The following is a 27,165-nucleotide window of genomic DNA, read 5'->3' on the forward strand; positions in this document are numbered from 1 at the left end:
TAGAAATGATCATTCCACAGATGCAATGAAAGCGCGATGTTTCGATGGCGATGTCGCATGACTCTCAGAACACTTTATGCGTAATGGCATGAAAGCATGAAGATGTACTAGCTGGATTCAATCCCGTTTATCCATTTGAAAAAGAATGACGGTAGCACCGATGAGAATTCTCAATACATAGTAACCCGCCCTATCATGTCCTATGAATTAATTACCCACCTCCTATCGCAGAAGTGGATGGTAAGGTATACCAGTCGACCCATAGTCGCAATTATGACATGATCGCGGGACCCAGTAGTGATTTTGAGGCGAACTCCATAAATATACACTGATCCAGAAGCTATTCACCCAAATCTCTAAAGTAGTGTTCACTTCAGCCAGCAACCAAGCCGGAAGAGAACCGCTATTCTCCCGCCATCGATCTCGTACTCGTTCTCATATCGTGGCAGGCACACTCACAGACAAGGCGGTCCTTATCACCAGCACCGCAGCCGGAATAGGGTAGGTCTAGCCCATGCATTTCACACACCTCATATACATCACATCCCATCTCACGCCGCAGGTTCACTCACATCCCCTCCAGCCGCCCAACCGCCCTAATACTGGCCCACCACGGCGTCCGCCTCCTCCTCTGCGACCTCGACGAGTCCGGGCGGGCCAACATAGGCAAAGAAGCTGATATGTAGCGTATTACGCTAGATTGCGCTGTGGGGTCCAGCGCCGACTATGAAAAGCCTGTATGATACACCATGGAAGCGTTCGGCCATTTGGACCTCATCTTCAACTGTGCGGGCAATGACCCCACTGCCTTGTCCTTTGTGAGACGACGGGGCACTATTTCGATAAGCTGGTCAACACGAACCTGCGCGGGCCGTATAATATCACGCGGGCTTGCGTGCCCATTTGAAGGAGGGCACCGCGGTAATGAATGTCGCGATTATGGCGGGGTTGAGGGCTAGTGAGGTGTGTGCCATGGTCAGCATATAGAATGTAGTTAATCGTCTTTTCTTTATGAGCCTTTGAGGGATGTGGGTGAGTAAGGGAGCTGATCCAGTGGCACTATTAATAATACTGCAGGACGGTCGTTGGATTCACCAAAGCCATGGCCCTTGAGCTAGGACCCAAACACATCTGGATCAACCGTGTGGCTCCGGGGCCGATCGAAACGCCCACCGTGATCGACAACGTGGCCAGCGGGGATGCGAGCAAGAAGCTAGTTGCGGGTATAGACATGGGGCGATTAGGGACGACGGGCGAAGTGGCCCGCGTTGTGGTGTTTCTGTTTGGTCAGGACAATAGGTATACGAATGGAAACGTTGTCGAGGTTCATGGCGGAATGGAATACTTGGAAAACAAACCAAATCTCCAACTTGTAAAAAAAAATTGGTAAACTGCCGCATGAAAAGAGAGGGCCCTCTTTTACACCCGCGTTAGCTGAGAGCTTGAGTCTAGTGACGAACTACAGGGATAGAAGACGTTGAGACCAGATTAACTTGCCGTATTCCAGTGAGGACACTCCGCAGTCGCACGCATTAGCTGGATTTGAAATTTTGTTTTTTACTCGATGTTGGTATCACTTCTACCTACCCACACACTAATTCCTCAGTCGTCACCCCGTTCGCCTTTTCGCTCATAATAGGCTCCTTGACACTCTCCTTGCCATCATCCCGGGGCAGCTCATCCTTAACTTTGCCACCTATCTGGTTTGTTGGACCATTCTCCATCTTCGCTACCAACTTCTTCTTCTCCTTTTTACTCAGGCTCAACGCTCCCTTGGCCAGCGCCTCCTTAGGCAGCGGCCGGACAATGGGCTGAGCCACCCACCAAGGCCGCTTGCACGCCTTAACCGTCGCTACTGAGCTTTCGGGGTCGTATATGGTATCCGCCTCGTCACCCTCCACCTTTGTATCATCGGCTGGCTTCGAGTCTCTTGTTGCGGTAGGAACAGAAGCCTTGATCTCAGGCTCCTCGACGCTCTTCCCCTGCGTCTTGTTGTACTCAATAATCCCCTCCGCCACCCGTCGCTCGACCATCTCGAGCACCGTCTCCATAGTTGCAATATCGCCGGCATGGCACCTCGCCAACGCGTCACGCACATCCGTATGTCTAGAGATGAAGTGACGTAACAGGTGGAAGAGATGTGGCCGCATAGCAAGCAGATTAGGATCTGAAGTCCTCTCTGGCTTGTTGCCCTGCTTGCCAGCAAAGTCCTTCTTTCTCTTCTTCCGAGCCGGACCCTCTTCCTCATCTGCTTCCGCTTGCGATTTTTTGCGCAGCCAGCTTTCGTCATCGCCGACCACGAAAAGGGGTTTCCGCGTAGGAGGGTCGTGCTGCAACACGTATTTATGAATGATGTCCATGTACCGTCTGAACACGGCATCAACTCTGAAACCGCCCTTGCCGTCAAGACCCCTCCAATATTCGCGCCCTTCCTCACCTTCTGCAGGTGCTTTTGAGAAAAGAGCCGGATCACTTAGATTGCCCTCGGCTGTCATGACGGCGTCGGCACCGGTGGCTTCCAGACACCTTTCGAGATCTTCATGCTGGAGCACGTTGCCGTTGGCGAATATGACTGTGTCCTTAGGCAGATTTTCCCTTAAGAAGCGTATATAAGACCAATCCGCCACACCAGTCAAATGCCCCTTCTGCTCTCTCCTGCGCCCATGCACTGTAATTATGCTGGCTCCCGCGTCGAGAACGTTCTTGGCATATTGGAGCGTATCCTCTTTCGTCTCTAGGATGCGAATCTTGGCCGTGATAGGAACGGACAAGTTCTTGTGCAAGTTGTTGATCAGATTATAGACCAACTCCTGGTCCTCCTGTAAAAAAGCGCCATAGTGTCCCTTTTTAGCGATACCCTGCGGACAACCGAGATTCAAGTCTATGGCATCACAATATGGCGCGGCGAGTTGCGCAGCGGCAAGGAGGTGCGTCGGATCGTTTGCGCAGAACTGCACAAAGAGGGGGCGGTCGAAGGAAGGATTGCCGTCTAGCCACGGTGTCGAATCCGACGCTATTTCTGGTTCATTGGCACGATTGGGCGACTTGCTTCTTTTGGGGGCGCGGGAAGCATTGGTAGCTTGAAAGTGGGAGTCTCGATATTTAGGATTGTCCGCCTCTTGGAAGAGGCGAGCGTGGAACATGGGCGTATAAGCGAGGACTTTCTTGTTCTCGGAGGGCGTCAGGAAGGATCGCGTGAGCATTCGCCAGGCCTGAGATTACCACCAAGTTAGCAACAATATACCGTCACTAGACTGGTTTGAACTTGCCAGGACGTACAAACTCGGACTGATCAACCATAGGAGCGACTATGAACTTGGGACTGCCGATGCTCTTGTAGAAAGCCCGTCCGTGCAGCTTGGGCTTCCCCATCGTGGTCGCATCGCCAGAAGGAAGAGCACTGGAACCCATTGTGACGTAGGCTCTGATCAGAAAGCGGCCACCTGGAGATTTCCAGCGTCTTCCCAATCTGTTCACAACCTCCAGAATGACGGTCGTGCCTTTCGTCTCGGTAGCGCCTGATCGTTTGTTTCTTTCAATTCCTGATAGACGGCAGCCCCAAAATTTGAGAAGTTGTTAATTATCAGCCTTGCATGTGAGCACGAGGCTGACGAAAAAGACCGGGCCTTGCGTGCTGACCAACTGATTGGTGGAACACATTACACGCGCATCCAGATCCCTTGCGTCCTCGACTTATTGGTTACAAACAGACAAGAAATTCAGGAAAACAACCCAGCTTGCTCGGTACGCAGCGGGGGTGCCTCGTATCTGCAAGGCAAGTAAGTTCCCAATACTTTCATGCAAGTCTAAGATCTCAACAACTACTTCCAAGGGCGATATCTTGGCACCCCTTTCGAGCAAGCAAAATCCGGGACCACTCAACAAACGGTCTTATAAGTCGTATTAATATCCGCGGAAAAGTGTCGTCCACTTCGATACTACGCTGGATAGTGCGCTTATCAACCCACTGTATTCCTTTGGTCGATCGACTGATTATTCCACTTTGAAACCGAGAGGTTTATGGAAACCAATGCACCCATATTGAACCTGCGTAAGGACTTTGGCTATATTGGAGTGACGAGGCCTGAGGCCGGCGCCCCAGACAAGGATTTCATTTCACTATGGCACGAGGGTGCGAATCGAAAGCGTTTAATAATTGTCGTTGGCCTTAATAGATCCTGTCGCTCTGCCCATGCGAATATTTGCTATAAAAAATTCAATATGTCTGTCTGAACCCCTGCCCCCCCCCTTCCCCTCTCCTCCGCAATCCCACTAAGTAGAGATCCCTGTTACAAATACATCAACCGCTGAGAGGATGAATGATGATAAGACATATGAGTTTGATAATGTGCCGCCCGGTGTCGTGCTCGCTTGCAAACACACGGTTCGCTGTCAACGCTTCCGAATCTAGTCTCGGTCTAAACCCTTTCAGCGGCCCTTGCCGCCGCAAATAGACCCCATCCCTTACGTATATCGCTGGCTCCGAGCCACTCTCACGCAGGCATGTGCTAGCTCTATCTGCCACCAAGATTGCGTCATCCTCGTTGCTTGAAGGATGGACGGGATGTGTAGATAGACAAAAAAAATGGATGTCTTCCAAAGTTCCATATGAGCTTCAAGGGCAGAATGCCGACGCAAAATGTTCCAGCCTGCTGTTTTCGAGTTTGTCTTGATTAAGTAGCGATAACGACTACGCCCAATGAATGACCGGTGTATGCTCTTCGAGAGCACATCGGGTTTGCCCTATCTGCCATGCACGCAAGCAGTTCATACTGGGTACGCATATATGCGCATGTTGCACCTAGCAAGCTCCGCATCAAGATATCTTGATTTACATTGCACGCTTGCCCCGTGTATACAGCCTGGCCGGGTGACGGGGAACTGAGTCGTACCTTGGCATGTACATGTAGTGGATGTCGCCGATATCGTCGTGGTGATCGATCGGGCTTTGTTTCCTCTCTAATACGGAAAACCAATAAAATTCGTACCAATGAATTCGAAAACGCCGTGACACCATACGATGCTGACCTGGTGAACGCCTTTGTGGTGTAAAGAGTATGTCGAAATACAGGATTTGCAGGTGTTAGGAAACTATTAATCGGGAATAATAAGGCTCGCCCAGATTTCTTTCAATACGCTTGTCATCAGAAAAAGTGGGTGTAAATTTTTGATGTTTCGTGAACCTCCATTTCCTGCAATATGTGTTAGCGTCAAAGCCTGCGTTGCATGTTGCCATGTGCATTTACCATTTTGAAGCTGTTCAACTCCTCTTTGATCTGCTGGGCCAGCATTGGTGTGAGACGGTTGCAAGTTGCTATCTCTCCTCGTCGGTCGTACTCCTGGCTTGGCCATGTATCGTAGAACACGATGCGCGGGCTAAATGTGGCATTGCGTTTGCTGATGCTCCCCTGTGGCGTACCCGGGGCGCTCTTCGTGTCCTGTCGTAGCCTCAGTGCCGACATGAAATAATCTTCATTGCCAATGGCTACAGAGCCGCTGCGCTTGTGACCCTGAGCGTCTTCGTTCGGGGTGCTCGGGGCACTGGAGCTTGGGGAATCGGTCACATTGGGGATCAGGGGCAACTCAAAAATGGGGCCCTTGGTATCTTGTCCTCGGGGGGACGGGCTGGGGGAATTACTCCGAGTTTTGAGAATGCCCTTACGAATGGTAGCAAGTACCTCAGCCCGTTCCTTCTCGCCACCGACAATGCTTTTTCGTGCACCCGAATTGTCAGTTCCAGAGCTGCCGAGGCGGTCCGATGTCAGGCTGTCTGCGTGTACGGCATCTATGGCGTCAATGGAGTTTCGTTCCAAGTGAGGGAAGCCAGTACCTCCGGATGGTGCACCGAGGTCGCCGTTGGCATTCACATTCACCCTCTCACGCTCGGCTTCAACTGTGACCATGGATACCTCGGGTCGACTGGCCCCCGGTGTATCTCCAGTTGGCGAGCCGATGATTGACTTGGGTCTAAAAAGCCCGACCAACGATCGACCACCTTTCTTCATACCGCGTCCCATCTTCCGGAGCATGACGGAGGCGGATGAAGCTGTAGACGAGATGGACAGATTGTCATTCGAACCTGTAAAGATCTTGGTGCCAGAATAGATGCTGTTCCCCAAACCACTCTCCTCTTGTAGTTGGGCTATCCGTGCTTGCTCCTCTTCGTACAAATCATCGGGCTGCGGATCCTTGTGCAGTTTTGATGGCCCATGTTGGGCGGTCACAGCAGTCGAGGGCGTGTCTGCCTGCTGGTCCTTGGCTTGCGACTTTCTCAATTCGGCAGCGCTGCCAAAAGAGAAAGCACGGCGGAGCCTCGACGTCTTAGTCTTCGGCCGGCCGCCCTTCTCGTTAATGGCAGCCAGATGCTTTGCAGCAGGGCTGTCAGCTGCGGATCCATGGGACGAGCCGGGCGGCTTCGTAGGGGATGTAACGGCCGGGCCGTTGCTCTTTGCGGGCGCCGCAGAGTCGCCCGACGAAGACGCTGGATCCATGGTTACCGGTTTCGATAACGGCGATGGATTGAGGACTCGTTTCCCAACATCGGTCGACGAACTGCGAGGTGGTATGTTCACCAGCTTGAGTTGATCCGGGTTGGACGACTTTTCGTCGTTAGTAGTGGAGGCGGGGCTGGTGGTTGTGGGGGCAGAGACATTGGAGTTTCGATTGGTAGACTACAGGGTGTAACGCATCAGTAAAAGGGTACAGGTCGTTAGCGCAGGAAACCGCAGATCCCTGTATGATTGGGCAATGCATCGGCGATGCGGACCTGATAGGAATCAGAATCACTCACCGAAGACGGTCGAGAGTTGCTGCTTCTACTCGAAACTATACTCTCGGAACTGCCACTCCTGGTGTGAGTGGCGGCATTAGGCTTCTCATTGCCAGCAAAAGAACTGTTAGTCTTGAGGCGGAGTGCTTCTTCCGCTTGTGCCTGCTGTTTCTTGAACTCCTGCGGGGTCAAGGGGTTGGGATAATCGGCAGAATCAATTGAGTGCATGCTGCGCCGCCGAAACCTCTTCATATCCTCGTCGGTGGGTTGCCGGGGCACCAACATGTCGTCTGCGGCCGCTCCAGTCATCAGTGAGCCGTACGCACTCTGCGGTCTGCTGGCAAGGTTCGCCGAGTTTCGGGGGATTCTTTGGTTGCCCATGGCTCGAGGGTTGTACAAATGAACCACGGTTGCCATGCCTGAGCCTGATGGCATGGCAGAGCCCTGGGCTTGCGAAGACTGCTGGGAATCCACTTGTCTGGGTGAAGGCCGTCTGTACCTCTCGGGGGACGCCTTGGTAGCCGCAACCTGAGCGAAGGTCTGTTGGCCAGAGGATGTCGTCAGGTGCACCGACTGTGGCCGTGATGCGGCGGAATTTGCTGCTCGACTCATGGATGGAAGAGAAGAGTCGTCCCTCGATACTCCCTGAGCCATGACGGCAGATGAATTGGCACCGTTGTGAATGTTGGTCATGGAGCCGCTTGTGTGGTAACGAGGACGAGCAGCCGCGTTATTAGCATGGTCTATCGTCTGCATCGTAGACACATTAGGGTTTGACGTTGTCCGGTATGCTCCGTATGATTGCCATGGTGCGCCGTTATTAGCAAGGTTGGGCGTTGTCGTGAAAGCATACGGCTGGACCGGGCCGGGAGAGCTTCCTCGGTAGCCAGTCTGTCCTCCCACGACCCCAGGGAGTCCGTGGAAACTGTTCCTGTGAGGTTGAGAATTCGCCATATATTGTTGGTTTCCCACGTTTGGTTGAGATTGAGAATGTGCGTGTCCGTTCATGATGCCTGAAGAAGAGCTCGGTCGCGTCTGGAGCATTGTAACAGTTGCTGTTTGCTGGGGGTAGGTTTGTACCATAGCAGCCATGTTCAGAGGGCGTGCCTATGTCTTGATAGTACAAGGAGGCGACCAGACAAAATAATTATTGCCGTGACGAGCCTGGAGTGGTTGAACAACGTACGGAACCGGCGAGGTTCTAGGTAAATGGTCTCGCGGGGACGGAGGACAGCCAGATGACCCTATGACAGACTAGTGTTAGTACTCGGCGTTGGCAGTACTAGATGTTGAATTGGTCATCATAACATTGATGATTTACAATCTGTATGGGCTGGCACGACAAAGAACGTGGTGACGGTAAGGAAGCGACTGGGGCGCACCTTTCAGGATTCTGGTTTATTATGACACGGCTGGTTTGATCGGGGCCAGGCCGTGCTGTGAAGGGGGTAAAACGATGGTGGTGTCGGGGTGGAATCGAAGGACGCCTGCGACCGAGGGGGGCAACGAACGGGTTGATTCTTCCAAAAAGCAGTCCACTGCTACCGTAGACAACTTGTTTGACCGAATGGATGTCGAGCGTCTCTCACGACGTTTCGGATTGGGAGAAAGACAAGAGGATTACGGAAGTGTCACGGAAGACACGAGGTGGTGGAATCTGGGTCAGAAGGAGGACATTGAGGAGCAAACGTCGGAATTGCCTGTCCTTGAAGCCAAGAAGAAAACGGATAATTTGTTGTCTTTTTTGGTTTTGGTTTTTCTGTGACCTTTAATGGACAAAATGCCGGTCCGGCGGTGCTATCAGTCAGGTCTGAGACAGACAGACAGACAGGCACCCAATGCGAAAGCACGGCGGTGGGAAAAGGGATGGTGACAGAAAGCTCCTCAGCGAACAAGGGAGGGTCTTTTGGTCACGCTAGAAGGAGGGAAAAAAGTGAAGGGGCCGGCAATGTAAGTAAAGGTATGTACTAGGGAATAGCAAGAGCAGGAAGAACGGGAATGGGTGCAATGGGTGTAATGGGGCGGGGGGCAAGACGGAAGGAGAGGGGGAAGCGGGTGATGGATAGTCGTGATGGTATTCCGATATTTTGGAAGGAAGAGAGCAGAGCGAGAGTGGGTTTTTGGAAGTAGTGAGGTCCGACTAGGAAGCGTAGACCCGCAGATATCGAAGCATTCCCAGCGTTGTGCTGCACGCTTTAGACAGTCGACGCCAGTGGAACACTGGAAACTGTTAGGTTAGGTACTGCCAGACTGGGACTGGTGCATTTCAGCATCCCAACATCAGCGATTGATTGCAGGTGCGATAGCCTGCTACTGTGATGCTGCGGTGCGGTGGTCAGATCCAATGGAGGCCAGGGTAGGTACCACATCACGGAGTACGTGTTTCCTAAGATGGGGGGGAGACCGCAATTGAGGTACCGCGACCTGGCCTGGTGAATGAGGTGGAGTAGGCTTGTGGACGCTACTTCAGATTGCGAGCGCATTACAGCATGGCGCCGCGTACCGGTGCTCCATCTGGCCTCGTCCAGGTCTGTGCCCATTGGTCGTCCACCCTCGCGGGATTGTTGATTTGCAGGGAGGGTACTCGGCCGCCATTGGCTAGAGTCGGCAGGCGGCGGTCGAAATGGCATTGATCACTGTTGCGCTAGACAAGCAACCGACAAGGGATATGTTTACGCGGCTGCCGTGAAATTTGGAGCAATAGATTCGTCTCTGCTCGCATTGTTTCAATTATGACATGTTTTAACCAAGCTGCAGTGCAAGTATTGGTTTGCTTGGGCAGGCTTGGGGTGGTTTGGGTGTGCTTCGAGACGACAATTCAAGTGGCTCGAGAGAGTTTCTGCCCAGAGTCGAGATCTGCGCCCGGCGGAAAGGCCAACCAGTTCAGCCCTGAGCAGTTGGTTGAATTGCAACGGTTTCTGCTCCGAACTCAGACGTCCGGGAAAGTATCCCATATTCTCAGCAACAGCACTGTCTATAATAACAATAACAATAATAAGAATGAGGCAGCTTCCGAGGCCGAATCCAAAGCATCCGGCGTCATATCTGAGAATAATTGGTCAACCTAAGAGCGATTGGCGGACCACTAGGCGACGGACTAGTATTTCGTCTAGGAGCTCCTAGACTCCTCAACTCCTCCACTTCGTGTCTTTTGGCTGACGCAGGTATCCTAGCAATATCTCCGCCCGACACAAAAGGGGACCACTTTGGATGATGCATTACGCCTCCACGAAAAGTAGTATGTAATTACGGAGTTCAGGCGGTGATGGGAATCTCGTCGCCACCCCCCTGTTCCAATCTGTCGTGCCGCGATGGTGCTGCAGTTACTCACGCTAAACCTCGGGAGCGACAGCATTTCGTGATGCTCTAATATTCGTTGTTCAAGACTGGCCTGGTGCTCCAATGGGTTTGTGCGAGTCTTGATCTGAGATGCTACGCTGTGATTAGCCACCAAAGATCCTGCGCACGTGTGTGTGTGTGTACGGAGTAAGCATGATAGTTGCAGAGGATATCCCCCAACTCGACATGGCGATTCGAGGATATCAAGATCCCAGATGCAGGCACGAGATTTGACCAAGTTTCGACTTGTCGATCACCAGTGGTCTGCTAGGGGTTAAGGAGCATCGCGCCAAGCCTTCTCGCCTTTCAAACAGGCCGAGCCAGGTACTATGTAATAAGGCGAAACATTCGTTGGCATCATCGTTCCCATCTCATCTGGCGTTAATTGCAAGTCATAAGGCTGTCTGTCCATTTGAGTTCAATCAACTTATATCAAGGTTTCGTTTTTGATGTCATTTCCAGGGTTCCCGAAGATACTCGCTATCTCGTGGTCTATCACAGTGGCGTGGAATTCAGTACTTAATCAGCTAAATCAGGACATAACTAAAGCAACCTACACTGGGGCCGGTTTGACTATCAATTGGTATAAAGCGATATGATGGGTTTCATCTTGCTGTTTATTAAAATGCTATTCCCACAGGCTAGTAATTTGTGCAATTAAGTGGTAAAAGCCATTCTTGATTATGCCAATGCGCTTGGATCGCTGATCTTCACCTTCGTGTGACGCCCTAATCATAAAATCATAGAACAGACCAGGACATCTTGACGTATTGCAACTAGTCCAGTTGCCTTGTGGAAGCATCCGTCTAAGTATTGGTGGTCGTGACGAGCAGAAAGCAAGCCTCGGTTTCAGGGTAGCACCCACCTGGGGAACCAGCATTGTCATTGCATTAATCAAGTTGATTCCTGTATGCTCTTCGCGATGGTTTCTATTCAAGTAGCCAGAGATGATTGGGCAACTCTTCAATAGATCACTATGAATTCCGTTGTGATTTCCAAAGTGGCTGGGTTGCTTTAACAGATAACGACATACCCGATACAAGGACAATCGTTTCCGGGATGCCATCTTGCGCCCACTCAACACGAGCTTGACAAGAATGTACTCCGTAATGTGCACCAACCTTCGGTAAATACATCCTAACGCGATAACTTGGAAATTTGGTCGCCTCATCTCCGCAATGTTTGTTCAGCCCCTTTTCTCTTCCTGGCAACCCTGAACCCTGCTAGTGGGTAAAGATACAGTTTAGTGCATTTGATTGCAATGCACAACCCCTAGATACACCACTATTAACCGCATGTTGGCATCATGCCAGCTGTTGATTCCTTCATATTTCAAAATCCGTCTCTGTGCAAAACTCGTTCGATCTGCGGGAGACAACGGAGCCGAAGACACGATGAAGCGAATTTCGATTCCATTTGTACTGCAACATGGGGAACCGCAAAGATGAAGCACGTACCACGGTACCATCAAGGCAGCATGTGAAATGGGAAACGCTAACGAACAACTTGATCCTTGCAAATGCCTAATTCGGAGGCTCTACAACTTCGGATTCCGAAGGGTATTAAGACGTGGAATAAGACTCTCACTTGGGCAAGTTGCAACATTGAGACTGTCATTGGCCGTTTTTTTGCGTCGAATTGGGACCGCCGAGGAAGCAAGGCATTACATGCTAATTTGTGTCGATGTTGACAAGAAACCAATGATATAACAAAAAGTCATGCACGTATGGCCGATGCGGATGGAGACGTTCTTTCCTCTCCTTCTGTCCATATGGTTTCTGAGTTTAGAATTGTTTCTCCGTGTGCCACGATACCCCGGATTCAATTCTGACTGGGAAAGAACCCTTGATCTTGTTCACCGCTATCTGAACTTGCAAGTTGAAAGCGAGCTCTCTTATCAATTGCCAGGTTGTGAACGGGAATCTATCTCCTACATAGCGACTTACAGAATATCACGAACACACATACTTCATTCAACCCGAGACCTTGGACTGTTGGAAATCCAAACCTCTTCAACAGCGAGGCGGCTCAGTTTCTCCGTTTGAAGCGCCGTCAATGGCACGAGCCGGACGAGTCGTCGAGTTGCTGCTGTCTTGGGATCACATCAGAGCGCTGCCAATGTCATGTTCGTGGTAGGTGGAGGTCTGACCAACACATTTACAAACTTTGTACTCCCAGCCCGCGAATAGAGGACGCAGTACAAGGTTGCCGCAGCACCCGAGACACCGCAACACAGCATTGTCGCATATCCGAAGCTGTAGTTCGTACACTCATGTGCGCTTGTTCTTGTCTAGTCGTCGTCCAGACTATGGCATCATAGGCAGATTCGCCGGCCCTTTGCTAGTCGCTGCATCCATGCTTCAACCGTCCCTATTCATCGACATTTTTAGACTTTCGGAGAGTTGGCGGATGACCCGACCTTGGGACACGCAAGCGCGGTAATAGTTCGATGCCTATGAGCGTTTCAGACGCAAGGTGGATGGCGCTTCGAGGGGCCAACGAAGTTTTCTGGGAACTGACACCTCGATCGAATGCGCAAGTTTACACCGGCGTAAGGCATCATGGACTATCATTTCAGTTGTTTGCCGGGAGCGAGATGCACGACATGTTCCAAATTCCCGAACCCGAAGGGCTTCCAGGCCGCCGGATCAACACACTAAGCAGACCTAGGGTCAGGAATTGCAACAAGTACGGGTAAATATTCGAGGATGAGATGGCAAATGGGGCATCATTTTCCGTTGGTCGCCTTACATATCTATTGCAAGACCTATTCTAACAAGTGATGGGTTTGCAGTCGTTGATCTTAAGATCCAAACAACATTCAACAAAGTCGTGGCTCGAGTCAAACAAAGTGTCACGTTGATTTTACTCGGGTTTGGAGTGAGCTGCACTGGTCGAGTTCGCGCGTTCTACAGCATCAAAACGACAGCATCCGATGCATCACCGACCGATCGCTCCTTGACGGCTTATTTAGCACGTGAGCTGCCGTACAGTGAGTCAGCTGTTGACTGAGCTGCAAGTGCTGTCAGGATTGGCACCCTTGCAACTTTGCTACTTTGCTGCGTGGCAGCGGCTGGAAAGGTTTACATCCGTCATACTCAACCTCTTTGTTTTATTTTTACGTGAAAACGTAGCGTTCCACCAAACTATCATGGCCGGTTGAGCCGCATAAAGGCGGAAACTGTATTCTCACCCTTGCTTCCCTGAAGCGTCCAATAAGCGAGCGACGGAGCTCCTTCCGCAGCTATCCTTCTTGACTAGCCTTCCGCCGGACCCTGCTGGCAATTCAGATGGCAGACATGGTTGGCGTCCCTTGCCATAGCGGCTGCGTTACATGTAAGCAACTCCGTGTCCTCTGTGACCAAGCGAAGCTAGGTTGTAATAACTGTATTGAAAATGCTCCGCCTGTCCAGTTTACGACTATAGCTTCAAATTTGTCGTCCGCAAACACGCCGTCAGGTCGCAAGGCAGAAATAAGAGTGGAGGAGGCTCCTCTTCGCCGTCTACTTTTGCGCATGCGAGGCGGCCGAAGACGGGTGCCGACAGGGCGCTACTATACGAGGACTCAAGTTCAAGTTCTGTTGCTACGGAGGATGCCGAGACCGAAAAGATGGCCGGCGGCCGCATTTCAATCATCATACGATAATTTACAGCTGGTCGTGTCAGAGCTTGCCCCGTCGTTGGCCGCTCCGAGAACCAACAGGGCCCCCTTCATCGGCACCTTGAAAGACGCACAGCCGGAAAGTAAATTGATTGTCCTGAGCTCTTTCTTTGACAGGGTTAAGGATCACTTGGGCAGATAAATTGGATAGCGCAATCTGCTGGGAAAGAAGCAACAAGACGAAGATCTCATCATCCATTCCCAGACGCTATATGGCTACTCCCTGACTCCTCTGCAGAAGGCCTTGAATCACCCCACGAAATGGAAGAGTCCTGAGACGCTATGCTCTGAAGCCATTGCTTGGTTACACGAGGTAAGGCAACATGCCTCAAATGCGTCGTGGAATAGTTGCTAAGTGTTTGCTGGCACATCATCCCCAGGTGGCTGGATGAAACACGGTGCCGGCCTCAGACATTTACTACAGCTCAGGGGCCCAGCAGCTCATGAGATAGACTGGGAATTGTCGATTCTGCTTTCGTTTCGACCTATATTTGTGAGCCGTCGAGCGGATAGCCGCAGCCATGCATGCATACTAACTATGTGCCTCAGGTTATGAATGCTATGTTCACCTGCCAGGATTGCTTTTTGAAAGAGCCCCGATGGCAATCAGTGACTAAATATAATGGTGCCGCGGCCCGCACTATTGCCAACGTTATATTTGATAAGGAAGGCGGGCACTTGATCGACGAGTATTTTCAACTACTGACCAAAATTCCGTCTATCCTATGCCACGGCTACGCTCTTCGTGAAGTCAACAACCATGGCATCCAAGCAGACATTGGAAAGCTATTGCATCTTATAAAAGCCGCGAAAGAACTTTGCAGCAACTTCGAGGGGTGGTATTCCAAGGTCGAACTTGTAAACCCAGGCCAACAGAAGTCTCCGCGGAAGACCCTCAGTCCATATACTTACCCATCCTACAATACGAAACACCGTGAATGGGCTCTTTGCCCATGGATTACTGGCCGTTCATGATGATCTTGCAGGAATGCCTAAACTAGTGTCATTGCCCCATTGACTACACCGAGTTGAACCAACTGTTCATGCAGAACATATTCAGATCAATCGAGACTGTCGGCGAGGATATGATAGGAAGATACTGATGCGGCTACTCTGTCAGAATTGCATATGAGTTCGCGAATCACGAGACAAAAGAATGGATTGAGATGTGGCTAGGTCGCTTCAGGAAAACATATGCCGGGGTCAGTCCAGAGGTATTTCCCAAGTGTTGGGTGTTTTTGCATACAATAGGGTCAGTGTGATCCCCTGAGCAGTGAAACACATTTTACTCGGACAAGGGGATGGCACCTTTGTGACATGAGTTGCCACCCACTTATATAAGAATTGTGCCTTGCCTGGGGGCTGCTGAATCCTTCAAATTATAATTGAAACTGTGTAATAATACGAAGGGTTAGAAAGCTCCTGCTCGTCCAAACCAGTGACCACTACGGATGAATTAAGGCAGATCCTGCATTCGTAAGTCTAAAATCGGATTTGCAAGTCTTTTGAATCTCCACATGTGCTTTCTCATGTAGTCTAAATGGCCTTGAACCATACTTCCGGACTTATGGACAACAAACGACCCCGCATGTCCAGTATTATTGTCGATATATTGGGATGTAAAAACCTTTTGTGCAAACACAAACACCGAGAAACCCTATACAAAGTTTTTTTTTGCAATTGCACAATACTGTCAGAGTAGTACACGCCACACAGCATTCAGCTGACAGGCGTCGAAGCATGCAAGTATCCGCGGCATATGGCTTTCATTGAGAGGCGGTGACCGCTAACCATAATTATGTTGCATGCGACACCTTCTCGCGCTCGTGCTTGCGCAAGGCGGGCAGCTAGTGAAGTGGTGGTCTGATATCGTGATGTTACATCGAGACATCGAGACAGGAACCCATAAATACCACATTGCACAAATAACGATTTACTAGTAGCAGGTATAGCTCTCATGCTCCCGCTTATGCCATTTTAATACCTGCTTCCAGCTGGCACGAATCCATATATCCAGTTGTGTATGATGTCTGAGTTGTAGAACATGCAGTCATGGCATTCAAAAGCACCGGTGGAACCTGTGGTGTCCTCGCAATCATGTGTAGCCTGTTCCTATGTATTTATACGTTCACCGTCTGTGGCCAAGAAAATGAGGCCAGTACCCAAGAAGTCTCGACTGGCATGGCTTTATGAGGAAGATAAGTGAAAGCACGCAAAACTCCACTTTGCAGATAGCTAGAGCAGACAACGACACCAAATATCTGACCGTTTCAATTGATTATCTCATCATTCATACTACCATTCCTCATTCATGTAATCGGGTATCTCATAAATTTTTTTTCGGCATTATTTACCCACATTTGGTCGGAAGTCCTACCCTCGCGTCATTACCAGTATGTCCCAATTTTCACCAGTCAACCCCCAAATTAAAATGACATAAGCACAACTGAGCCAGCCAAGGTTGTGATAACAACATACCAACAGCCACATATTTACCATCAGATGTTTTCCCCGGAGTACTACTCTTTCTTCTTGAACAGGCCCGACATGCCGCCGAGCAGCCACTGATCCGAGTGGCGGCCGCAGTGGGTATAGACGTTCGCAGTGGGCGATGTTGGCTTTGAAGACTTGGAAGAGCTCGCAGACGACTTTCGACTCTGCAGGGGCCGGTCTTGAGCCCAACCGTTCGAGAAAGATCTGGGGACCGTCTTTGACTTGGTGTTAGCTTAGTGTATTGTGGACCGGCGAGAGGCCATGTTTACCTTGTCAGAACAGTCCGATCCAAAGCTGTCGTGCCCGCTTCCTGAGACGCTTGGTCTGGAGATAGCCAGCGGCGCTGGTGCTGAAGCTCGGCCTGAACTCATCGTCGGTGGATATTGGTGGAGTAGATGTACAAGTAAACGCAACGAATGCTTGCTCCAGCGTTCTCCCAGGTCGGAAGAATAGTGCAAAATAAAGAGGGCAATTTGATTCGGTTCAGATAGGCTATGTGAGGGGTTGAAAACTTCAAGCTTTCTGAATGCTGCAGACCTCTCTGATATTGTGGAATGAACGCCCTCCAGGGTAGTGAACCTTGCACTCCTGGTGCAGCGATGTTGTATGCGATTGAGAGCTTAGAGGGTCTTGAGGTGAAAAGTGTGCGGAAATGTAGCCAGCTGAGTGGGATATATATGTGCACTAACATGCTTCATCGGCGGCTGAAGTGCGGCCAGTTGGCTCGCTCGACCGACTCAAATGAGCAAGGATATCGACTGCTGCTGTTGCTGATTAGCATGTGTACTGTGTGAGCGGGGGCCAGAGAAAGTCCTCGTGGTAAGGCAATCAGACGCCGAATGGCCAGCTGCATGGTTATCGTTGGGCACGTCCAATAAGCTCACGACTGACAATGCCAAATATGCATGGAGTATGACCAGTATTCACGTTATACTTGAATTCATTAGTCACTCTCCGCTGGTCTGCCACTACGCATACATTAATAGCCCTACAACCGGCGGAGCCGGACGAAGCAGGTCGAGGGTCAAGCCAGCGCGAACCCGGCATTCAACACTGTCGTTGTGTTCCAGACCCGGCTTGGGGTCCAATTGGGGGCCGTGGCTTTGGAGTACAACGTGTCCATGATGTCTTCGATTCCCCCACGCTGCAGAGTTCTTGTACATCAAACTGGCGGTGGAGGACAAGTGCTTGCCTCTAATGAGTCCCTGGATCGCCTGGAGGGATGAAGGGTTGGAGGGTTGGAGGACCGAAGGGCCTGCAGTTTCAAGATGGAGCACATGTCCTCCGACTAGCGGGGTCCTCCATCATTACTGCACTGCAGGTCGCGAACCGACGACTCAAAGGCCGTGGAGGACCCGATAACTGGAGCCTTGATCAACAGTCTGCTCAACCAACGTCTAGTTGCCAACTGTCCCGCCGTCAGGCAACCAATTTTTAAAAAGGGCTGCCTGGAAAGCGGGGACAACCCAAGGTGGTCATCAGCTCGGCGTGCATCACCACTAGCACCCTTTCAGCTGCCTCACCAACCCAACCACCTTGGGTACTTGATTGGGATATAAAGAATAATTGTCATCTCATCGTATGACGCATGCTAAAGTAGTCGTGGGAACGCTTGGGGAGGCAAAGTGTAAAGATGCCGCAATGCCTTTTGCCAGACTAGACTTGGCTTTTGAGGTAGTTCAGTCACCGGTCATGCTGCAATATCGAGTTGGTATGTTTGGGTTTACCCTTTGTTCGAAACAGACGGGTCAATTCGGCCAGTACCGCCAAAAAGGTCTTGGCACGAGATTGGTTAGAGCCGGGCTGCCGGGGTCACGGGGTCTCGGAGCCTTAGCCCAACGGTCTGGGGCCGTAAGGCTGATTCTAAGTTGAGCCGCATCGGATAGCGTCGACGATGACGATGAAATCCGGGGAGCTCAAGGGGCAGCATCTATATCGAAGTTGTCGGACTTGCAGTTTGCGATGAGCAGGATTGCAGCATCCTGTGGACGATAATGGTGTCGACAGTAAGTCAATTGTGTTTTGTGTAAAAAGGCGACTCTTGTAAGCCTATTTTGAAGTCGATGCAGACGCGAAAGCGGTAGTCGATCTGGAAGTACTAGAAAGTGGAAATGTTAGGTTGCAAAATGGAAGCTTTCGTGATTTCAAAATTTGCGAAGCAATTCTGGTGATGCGCGATTGTCATTGCCCAGATTGCATGAGAAAGGGGCGCTTGGGCCACTGATTGCGAAGGTTGATTGGATGGAACACTGGTATTTTATGGGGCAGCAGCCGTCTGCTGAGCTAATAGGGACGCGACCAGCACAACGCGCAGTTCTGCCTTCCATTGCCATAAGTCTTTTCCATTTGCCCATCATCCTGCCCAGGGCACGAAATACTCCCGTGGTGACCTGCATGACTTTCCATCGACGCCCAAGTCTATTTCAAGTTCCTATAGCGCAGGCATCTTCACTTTGTGTTGAAACATCGCTTGACGTGTACCCACCACCCGACTGTGTCGCGAATTTCTCCCACGCTCTGGGTCCACATCCACGCCCATGAAGACGTCGCCAACGCCAACATCAGTGTGGCGGCTCTTCAACAGCTTCAACTGAACTTGTGCTTGTAGCGCAAAATCGACACCTCGTCATTGGTTATTTGCTTCCGAGGTGAGTTTTGACTAATCGAGTCTATCGCCTCCCCATGATATCCCTTCGATGGATGCAGCCGCCGGCTTCTCGGTGGATTCCTCCCATTTTGTCGCCCTCTCTTGGTTGGCTTGCAACTCGGTCCAGACATGCACTTGGTCTTCTTGATGCTGGTTTATCAAGCATACCTTCGTCTTGATGGACATTCCTCCACACGCTTGTTCCGGTTCACCAAACCTTATCCACTCCCTTACGTTTTCAAATTGTTCTCAGTGCTTCATTATCGTTGTCATTGGTCGTTGCTGTCTCATTATTGTCGATGTCGACTCTTCTGTCATGATCACCTCACTAATTCGGTGGCCCACAGCCATCAAAGCCTCTCCACAGGCAACTCGCCTGGCACCGCACCGCTCAACATGCCTTTCAACAAACGGAAGCGAGACCTCCTGGATTTCGATCCTAATAAGTCGGATCCAGAGGATGAGAACTTCGAGCCTGACGCGGACCAACCTCGACCGCCGCGCAAGAAACCACGCCGTGGCAAATCTGCTAAAGCCCCTGGTCGCAGCAGGAGGCCCAACAGATACGGAGGCTCCGATGTTGAAGACGACGACGAAGTGTCTGAGGACGAGTCTTTCGGCGATGACGACGATGATGATGAAGAAGAAGAAGAAGAGGAGGATGAAGATGATGCGCCCATCAACGAGGCAACTGGCCGCCGCAGAAGAAAGGCTGCCAGGAAGCGTCCAAGCTACCGAGAAAGCTCCGAAGATGACGTGGACATAGTGAACGACTCGGACGACAAAGATGAGCTTGTCGGAGAGACTCCCAAGAAAAAGAACACCCCGAAGCAAACCAAGATAGTAGTGTTGAACATACCCCGATCGATGCGCAAAGCCACTGCTGCACTGCCCACAGCTGCTCCCGCTACCATGGGTATGCGAAGATCCACCCGAGCTCGCACGGCTGAGGCAGATGAGCAGCTCCTCGAGTTGTCCAATTCGGGGAAGCACGTTGTATCGGCACGAGGATCCAAGTCTGTTAGTCCAGAAGCAGCCGCGGCCGCGAGAAACACCCGATCCACTCGAGGTGGAAAGGCACCAGCACCAATCCCTACCATTGATGAAGCAACTCAGGAAAGCAGTGCACCCGAGAATGGTGCGGAAGATGATGCTCTTCCAGATGTGGTTGGAGATGTCGCGGAAGAGCCCAATAAGGACGAAGGTAACGAAGTAGAAGTAGGCGACGCAGATGAAGATCAACCGATGGAAACCGTCGAAGAAGAAGCAGATGATGAGGACGACCCCCCTGTTAATCGCCGAACCCGTGCACGAGCCGGTCAGTCTGGTCCAGCAACCGGAGGGTCTGTAGAGCCCGAACCCAACGATGGTCCTCGGCGTTTGACTCGCAAGTCTCGTATGCGGGCGAAGTCGCTCAAGGAACCGAGTAGCGACTTTGATCCTGATTCTGGAGATGACATGGAGTCCCACTCTGGCAAAGCCAAGAGCAAAGATGCCGAGGATGACGAATTTTCAAGTCCCAATCCCCGTGGGCGCAAGGCTGCTAAGGGTAAAGGTCGATTGTTGAAGACTTCCCGGCAGCCAGAAGAATCTGGCGATGAAGATGAGCTCGATAAAGATGAGCTGGCGAATGAGCTCGAGGAGCTTAGGCAGAGTTCTCGATCACGCCGGCCTCGCCGACGCCCAACTACCCCTATTGAGTATGAAGAAGTCATCAGCAAACGCCGGGTGCGAAAACCGGTCGATTACGCAATCAAGCCCCTTGATCAGCTGATGATTGAGCCTGATGAAGAGCAGGACGCGGCTCCCACACCTGCTCGTCGCCGCGGTCGAGCCGGTGGAGCTTCAGCATGGGATCGCAGCCTCCATACCATCGCGGGACCTTTCGGGGGAGTCAGCGGCAGCGGGCCGGGGGCCTTATTTGGTGGACCTTGGGGAACCGGTGCTGCTGGCGGTGTTGATTCCGATAGCAGTGATGATGAGATGGGCCACCGCTCCGGCGTCGGCGGAAATGTCGGTATGACACCAACCTCCGCTGCTCCGCCTGGCATGCTCGGTGGCATTGGTCAAGCCATTCCTCTCGAAGGGCTCGGCGGTCTCGGTGCAGTCGCTCCCAATGTCGGCAAGGTCAAAAACCCGAAGGCTTACGCCGACGCGGATCCTCTTGGCGTCGATATGAACGTTGACTTTAGCAAGGTTGGTGGACTGGAGGGACACATTGACAATCTCAAGGAGATGGTCCAGCTCCCGCTTCTGTACCCAGAGCTGTTCATGAAGTTCCACGTCACACCACCCCGTGGTGTCCTGTTCCACGGGCCACCAGGCACTGGTAAAACGTTGTTAGCCAGAGCTCTAGCCAACTCTGCCGGTATTGGCGGCAAGAAGATCACGTTCTACATGCGCAAGGGTGCTGATGCATTAAGTAAATGGGTTGGAGAAGCAGAGAAGCAGCTTCGATTGTTATTTGAGGAAGCCAGACGAACACAGCCCAGTATCATCTTCTTCGATGAAATCGATGGACTTGCACCTGTTCGGTCTAGTAAGCAAGAGCAGATTCATGCATCCATCGTCTCGACCCTCCTTGCTTTGATGGATGGCATGGATGGACGTGGCCAGGTCATCGTTATTGGTGCTACGAATCGTCCAGACAATATCGATCCTGCTCTTCGTCGACCTGGACGCTTCGACCGCGAATTCTACTTTCCATTGCCGGACATCGATGGGCGCCAGGCCATCATTGACATACACACCAAAGACTGGGGATTGTCTGAAAAGTTCAAGAACTCTCTTGCTCGTGATGCGAAAGGCTTCGGAGGTGCCGATCTCCGAGCCCTGTGCACAGAAGCGGCTATGAATGCGATCCAGAGAACCTACCCGCAGATATACTCGTCCAAAGAAAAGTTGATTGTCGATCCGGACAAGATCAGTATTCACATGGCCGACTTCAGTCTTTCCAAGAAGAAGATAATTCCATCATCAGAGAGGTCCTCGACTTCCGGTGCTGCACCTCTGCCGAAATCCATTGAGCCACTGCTACGAACTTCGTTCAAGAGTATCACATCCATTTTGGATGATATTCTACCCCGGAAAAAGAAAGTCACTGCTCTTGAAGAGGCCATGTTCGAACCGTATGACGACGAAGATTTCGGTTTCGGTAGGGAGGCTTTGCATGAGGAATTTGAGAGGTCTCGGGTGTTTAGGCCGCGGCTACTCATCTGTGGCCTGCCCGGAATGGGCCATACATACATTGGTGCCGCGATTTTGCATTATCTTGAAGGTGTCCACGTGCAGAACTTTGATCTCCCCACGATTCTTGGTGACCAACGAGTAAGTTGCTTCTGACACGTAACCTTCCCAGACCTTCTTTACTTACTTGTTGTTAGTCTGTTGAGCAAGTCCTTGTCGGACTCTTCACCGAGGTCAAGCGGCAAAAGCCGAGTGTTATATTCATACCGAATGTTGATACCTGGTATTCAACTCTGGAAGGACCGGCTCTCACCGCGTTTCTTGCCCTACTTAGGTCTATCAAACCGACAGATCCGATCATGGTTTTAGCGACAGCAGAAACCAAAGCCGATAAGATCTCAATGGAACTTAAAAGGGACTTGTTTGGATTTTCTAGCAAAAACAGCACTGAGATATTCCATCCATGCAGAGTAAGTCGTTGATACTCGCTCCACTGCAAATACCTCTTTTCTGACGAATTTCGTTTAGGAACACCGCCGGGAATACTTCTCCATGATAATAGACCACATCCGCAGGTCCCCCAGGGACTTTCCAGACCCAGCGCATCGCAAGAAGAGGATATTGGAAGAGCTCCCAGTAGCCCCGCCCCCACCGCCCAAGGTCCTCACTAAGGCGGAGGAGAAAGCTGAATGGTTGCGCTACCGGCATCTGCTGAATCTGATGAAAGTCCACCTGCAACCCATTATGGACCAGATCAACAGGAAGTACAAGAAGTTCCGTTCACCAGTTATTCCACACTCCAATTATCAATATCTCTTCGACGAGCAAGATCCCAATCACGTCCGCCCCGACGTCGAGAATGCCGTCCCGCGTCCATACGAGATCGCCAAAGACAAAGACGGCACCCAGGGCCTCCGGGAGACCTCCAGTGGCAAGTTCTACTACAATCTTGACATCCAAACCATAGAGGAGAGACTCGCAAATGGCTACTACATAAAGCCACAGGGTTTCTTAAGCGACGTCAAGTCTTTGTTGAGTGATGCCAAAGCTATCGGAGACAGGGAGAGATACATTAAGGCCAGTGAGCTACTGACGAATGTCGAGGTTGATGTCAATGATGTTGACAAGAAGTTCGACACTCTGGGCGTCAACTGGGATGACATGTATCGGGCTGAAACCCGGCGTAGAGCCGTCAAAGCTGAGAAGGCTCGAAAGAAGGCGGCACTACAATCCGTGGTTGATCTGGTCATATCCGATGTCGGAGGTGCCGAGGTTGGCAGTGGTGATGCCAATTTGGAAGAAAACCAGCACCCTCGCAGATTGCACACGACTACGGCTACGTTTCAAGTCATGAGTCCTCACTCCAACGGCAATGGCGAGAGCTCTATGTCTCAGCATCACATTACCAACAGTACATCTGTTCCGTCTGGAGGTCTAGGCGAGGATATCGACATGAGAGATTTCAGCGCGCAACACCAGGACCACACGTCACCCATGCAACCACCGGCTCAGTGGCCTCGCATGGAGCCCAGGGCTCTCGATATTTCTACCAGAGCAACCGCGGGCGGGATGACACAGATATCTCAGGTTTCGGCTATGCAGTCTCTGCCCCCGGGTGTCTCGCCATCTGCCTTCGTGAACGATGCTTCTACTACCAAAACCTCGGATCCTTCAAACCGGTCATCCAACAACTTCAGCACGCAGGCGACGAACGGAGTCCACCATGAGCAATATAGCCAAGTTGAGCACATTCCCGACACTCAGCCGTTGCCAGGCGAAATAAGCCAAAGAACTTCAAGCGATGAACAATGGCCCCATTCCCAAGTTGGGTTGGGCCGAGGATCCCTTTTAGGATTTTCACAGGACTCGCGGTTGAACACATCACCGACTGCGGCGAGATCGTCTCACGCGCCGAGTATGGCCAATCTTCTCAATGATCCCTCACCCGAGGAGCAATCGCAATCTCAGCGGCACTCCGGCGGCTCGTCTGGTTCGCAGCAAGTGGTAATGGATGACAGTTCAGGGCTGTTCTTCCTCGACGAATTAGCGTCACGCACATCCGGCTGTACCATTGAGCAATTGGAGCAGATTAACCGCGAACTGATGGCCGAGATCTGGAGGACAAAGGCGGAGCACAATCGCATGAAGGTACTCGATGCTGCGATGCGGGTCTTTAATGAAGTAATCCGTGATATCGAGGAAATGCAGACGGTTCTACGGCCGAGTCAATAAGGTCCGGGTATTTGATAAGGTTGGGACGAATCGGCAATATAGTGGGTAATGTATTTATTTTGAAAGACTGATTGCGAGGCCGAGACGATCGGTCCTATGCGTTTGGTCAGGATCGTTTTCTTGATGGGGTGACGGAGGGAACTTGCGGCATACAGAATGCGTCTCGTCCATGCTGTTTAGGGCGTTTTTTTTGAGATGAATACTCAGAATACTAAGGGGTAGATTCTTTAAATTTTAGCCAGCTAGATTTGCTATACAGAAGTACTTTGCTATATCTAAATCGATTGACTGAGATAAGAGACAGGGCGTTTGCACTAACGAGGACTCGCTTTCACTCTTACCGTTTGAATGAGCAAAACTGACTTGACGTAGGTATCTCCCCCTCAATATTGAAAAAGCCGGAGATTGGTACCACTTGGATAGCATTGATCTGTTTCATCATTGTATGAAGAAGTTACTACTGCACAACACTGGCAGATTCAGTTAAATTTCATGGTGAACTCGATGTTGGCCAGAGCATCGAGCTTGAAGTGGTAAGCCCGACAGGCATGCATTTCCACAGCTTCGCCAACCCTAGTATCGCATCTCCATGTGTTCAAGGCGTAAGCTAGCCTTGCTATCTCGGTGTGTGCCATGTGCTCTGTATTTCGCTGTCCGGATGGGAGCCAGACTTGGCTCAAACGTCATCAATTGGGAAATTATTTAGCTTGATGTTCTTGTCATACAGTCATTGAACTTGGACTCTTGATGTCGTCGAGCTTTCGACTTTCCAATGCGATACCCTGTCGTGGCTACATGTAGTCTAGTATACATGACTTGGTTCAATCCTCGGGGCGTCACGAAGAACAGCACATTGTCTTCTTGAAATATTCACACTCGAGCAAGTTGTAACTGCATTGGTAGGATGATCGTAGCCACTGTTACTAGGTATTCATTGCGGCTGGTAATGGCTTTTTTCGTCATAAGGCAATAATGGATAAATAGCTCTAGAGAACCACCTTGATCTAGGTCTGCCCCAGCTGGTATGAGTGACTTCGACGGCAACCACGGGCGATTAACAAACAACACAGTCCCGTATTATACACAGGAGGGTTCTATCTCTAGTTATCGATTGCGCTAGTCGTTGGGTCCCAAGTGCACGGCGCATACTCCTTGGTCTCCAACTTGGCCATATCTTCCTGCGAAATCTCAAAGTCGTACAGCTCGGCGTTGTCACGAATCCGCGAAGGTGTGATTGACTTTGGCAAGGGCAGATACCCTTTCTGCAGACTCCATCTCAGCAGTATCTGAGCAGCCGACTTGCCGTATTTCTCCGCCAGGTCCTGCAACGCCTTGTCTCCCCACCGCTCGCCGCGGACTAGAGGGCAGTACGCCTCGATAGCGACACCACGCTGCCTTGACCATTCCACGATATCGTGGCGGGGCATCCAGGGATGGATTTCCCACTGGCCAACCGACAAAATGCCTCCTTTCCCTTTCCCGCCCCTCTCCGCCTCGAGTTCCGCGATGTGCTTTTCGAGTTCATCGAGATGATGGACACCATAATTACTCACACCAATAGAGCGCACCTTGCCTTCCTCCACAGCTTCCACCAGAGCTCTCCAGCTGCCTTTGCGGGCCTCGGAGCCACCGTACGGTGCATGGAGCAGCATCAGGTCGAGATACTCCAGCCCAGATTCCCGCAGCGTTGTGTCGACCTGCGCCTTGGCCGACTCGTAACTCATGCCCTTGCTGCGCACCTTGGATGTGAAGAAGACGTCTTGGCGCGGAATGGTCGATGCGGCGCTCCGGATGGCAGAGCCGCAAGGCGCTTCATTACGGTAGGCTGCTGCCGAGTCTATGTGCCGGTATCCCGCAGCGAGTGCTTCTCCCACACAGGATTCGGCTTGGTCAGCTGGGCTGGTTTTTGTGGTCAGTTTGGAAGTCTTGGGAGCACCGGAGTTAGTAGGGTTGTAGCTTACACCTGATAGACCTATAGTGCAGTCAGGTCTCTAGTGTTGTGTCTGAACTTGGATATTTAGGAATGTAGATACTTACACCAAACCCGAGCAAGGGGATTTCATAGCCGCTGCTCAGCTTCAGTTTTGAGTGAATTGTGAGGCCTGACATGTTTCTGGGAGTTTGGATTTCAGCAATGGACCGTGGGATACCAAAGATGACCGCCGCGATTGAGATGTGATAGGTATAATAACGGGGGTTGGCGGGCCCACCTATGGGTAAATGCGAAGACTAGTTGTCGTGCGGGGTTGATGGTCCTCTGGAGAGACTGCCGAATGGGGCTACAAACTGACGCGATTTTCATATTCCGCCGATTAATGGTATGAAGTTGCACGATCATTCAGCATTAGATATGACGGGAGGTAGCACCGACAAGAAGTGTCCGCTAGGCTTGTCGTGCCTTCTTCGTTTTGCTACAGGCTACGTAACGGACTGGTGTAATCCGACGCGCTCCTCCGACGAGGTCACGTTGAGACTGACCTCAGAACACACCAGTTTCGAGGCACACTTGTGCTGATGCCAACCAACAAGTACTACTTTTCATCATCCTAACTGACCTACATAAGGTATACACCACATGTGAAGACCGACCACTCCTTGGAATAACCTGGGGTATCAGGCTGTACTTTCACCACATGAAATTGCAAAGTATATTTCCGCAATTTTGCGTACGCAAATCCATTGTCTCTCAAATATATACCTACTTATGACGTGAAAAGCTGCTTTTGAAATCAGAAACCACCGTTTAACCCCCAATCTTTATCCCCCAATCTTTATCTTACAGAATTTTAATACACAACTGGATATTCTTAGCTGAACACCTACATCATGTTGCTTTTC

General features: G+C 51.1%; 7 protein-coding genes across 7 annotated transcripts; 3 read left to right on the forward strand and 4 right to left on the reverse strand.

Moving 5' to 3' along the window:
• Nucleotides 1-1,536: 1,536 nt before the first annotated feature.
• Nucleotides 1,537-3,629, reverse strand: BCR38DRAFT_421021 (uncharacterized protein). Its single transcript, XM_040859417.1, has 2 exons — nt 3,280-3,629; nt 1,537-3,212 (listed from the first exon to the last, which is right to left on the reverse strand). The coding sequence occupies exons 1-2, from the start codon at nt 3,409-3,411 to the stop codon at nt 1,584-1,586; spliced, it is 1,761 nt and encodes a 586-aa protein (XP_040720059.1). The 5' UTR covers nt 3,412-3,629; the 3' UTR covers nt 1,537-1,583.
• Nucleotides 3,630-5,144: 1,515 nt separating this feature from the next.
• On the reverse strand, nt 5,145-7,861 carry BCR38DRAFT_333498 (uncharacterized protein; the record flags this gene model as incomplete). Its single annotated transcript, XM_040855234.1, has 3 exons — nt 5,145-5,192; nt 5,247-6,671; nt 6,791-7,861. The coding sequence occupies 3 exons, from the start codon at nt 7,859-7,861 to the stop codon at nt 5,145-5,147; spliced, it is 2,544 nt and encodes an 847-aa protein (XP_040720060.1).
• A 3,848-nt stretch (nt 7,862-11,709) lies between these two features.
• Nucleotides 11,710-12,355, forward strand: BCR38DRAFT_99920 (uncharacterized protein). The gene has a single exon (XM_040865848.1). It carries the CDS (start codon nt 11,827-11,829, stop codon nt 12,151-12,153), a length of 327 nt encoding a protein of 108 aa, XP_040720061.1. The 5' UTR covers nt 11,710-11,826; the 3' UTR covers nt 12,154-12,355.
• A 1,646-nt stretch (nt 12,356-14,001) lies between these two features.
• On the forward strand, nt 14,002-15,179 carry BCR38DRAFT_99929 (uncharacterized protein). The gene is made up of 3 exons (XM_040865849.1): nt 14,002-14,082; nt 14,150-14,262; nt 14,319-15,179. Exons 2-3 carry the CDS (start codon nt 14,158-14,160, stop codon nt 14,742-14,744), a joined length of 531 nt encoding a protein of 176 aa, XP_040720062.1. The 5' UTR covers nt 14,002-14,082; nt 14,150-14,157; the 3' UTR covers nt 14,745-15,179.
• A 1,109-nt stretch (nt 15,180-16,288) lies between these two features.
• BCR38DRAFT_481257 (uncharacterized protein) lies at nt 16,289-16,633 on the reverse strand (the record flags this gene model as incomplete). Its single annotated transcript, XM_040863361.1, has 2 exons — nt 16,289-16,477; nt 16,532-16,633. The coding sequence occupies 2 exons, from the start codon at nt 16,631-16,633 to the stop codon at nt 16,289-16,291; spliced, it is 291 nt and encodes a 96-aa protein (XP_040720063.1).
• Nucleotides 16,634-19,305: 2,672 nt separating this feature from the next.
• Nucleotides 19,306-24,327, forward strand: BCR38DRAFT_481258 (uncharacterized protein; the record flags this gene model as incomplete). Its single annotated transcript, XM_040863362.1, has 3 exons — nt 19,306-22,236; nt 22,293-22,565; nt 22,624-24,327. 3 exons carry the CDS (start codon nt 19,306-19,308, stop codon nt 24,325-24,327), a joined length of 4,908 nt encoding a protein of 1,635 aa, XP_040720064.1.
• A 910-nt stretch (nt 24,328-25,237) lies between these two features.
• Nucleotides 25,238-26,516, reverse strand: BCR38DRAFT_100056 (NADP-dependent oxidoreductase domain-containing protein). Its single transcript, XM_040853286.1, has 3 exons — nt 26,365-26,516; nt 26,289-26,299; nt 25,238-26,226 (listed from the first exon to the last, which is right to left on the reverse strand). Exons 1-3 carry the CDS (start codon nt 26,434-26,436, stop codon nt 25,428-25,430), a joined length of 882 nt encoding a protein of 293 aa, XP_040720065.1. The 5' UTR covers nt 26,437-26,516; the 3' UTR covers nt 25,238-25,427.
• Between the last annotated feature and the right edge of the window lie 649 nt (nt 26,517-27,165).

Source organism: Pseudomassariella vexata, assembly GCF_002105095.1.
Source record: "Pseudomassariella vexata strain CBS 129021 chromosome Unknown BCR38scaffold_2, whole genome shotgun sequence".
In the NCBI taxonomy this organism is placed as follows: domain Eukaryota; kingdom Fungi; phylum Ascomycota; class Sordariomycetes; order Amphisphaeriales; family Pseudomassariaceae; genus Pseudomassariella; species Pseudomassariella vexata.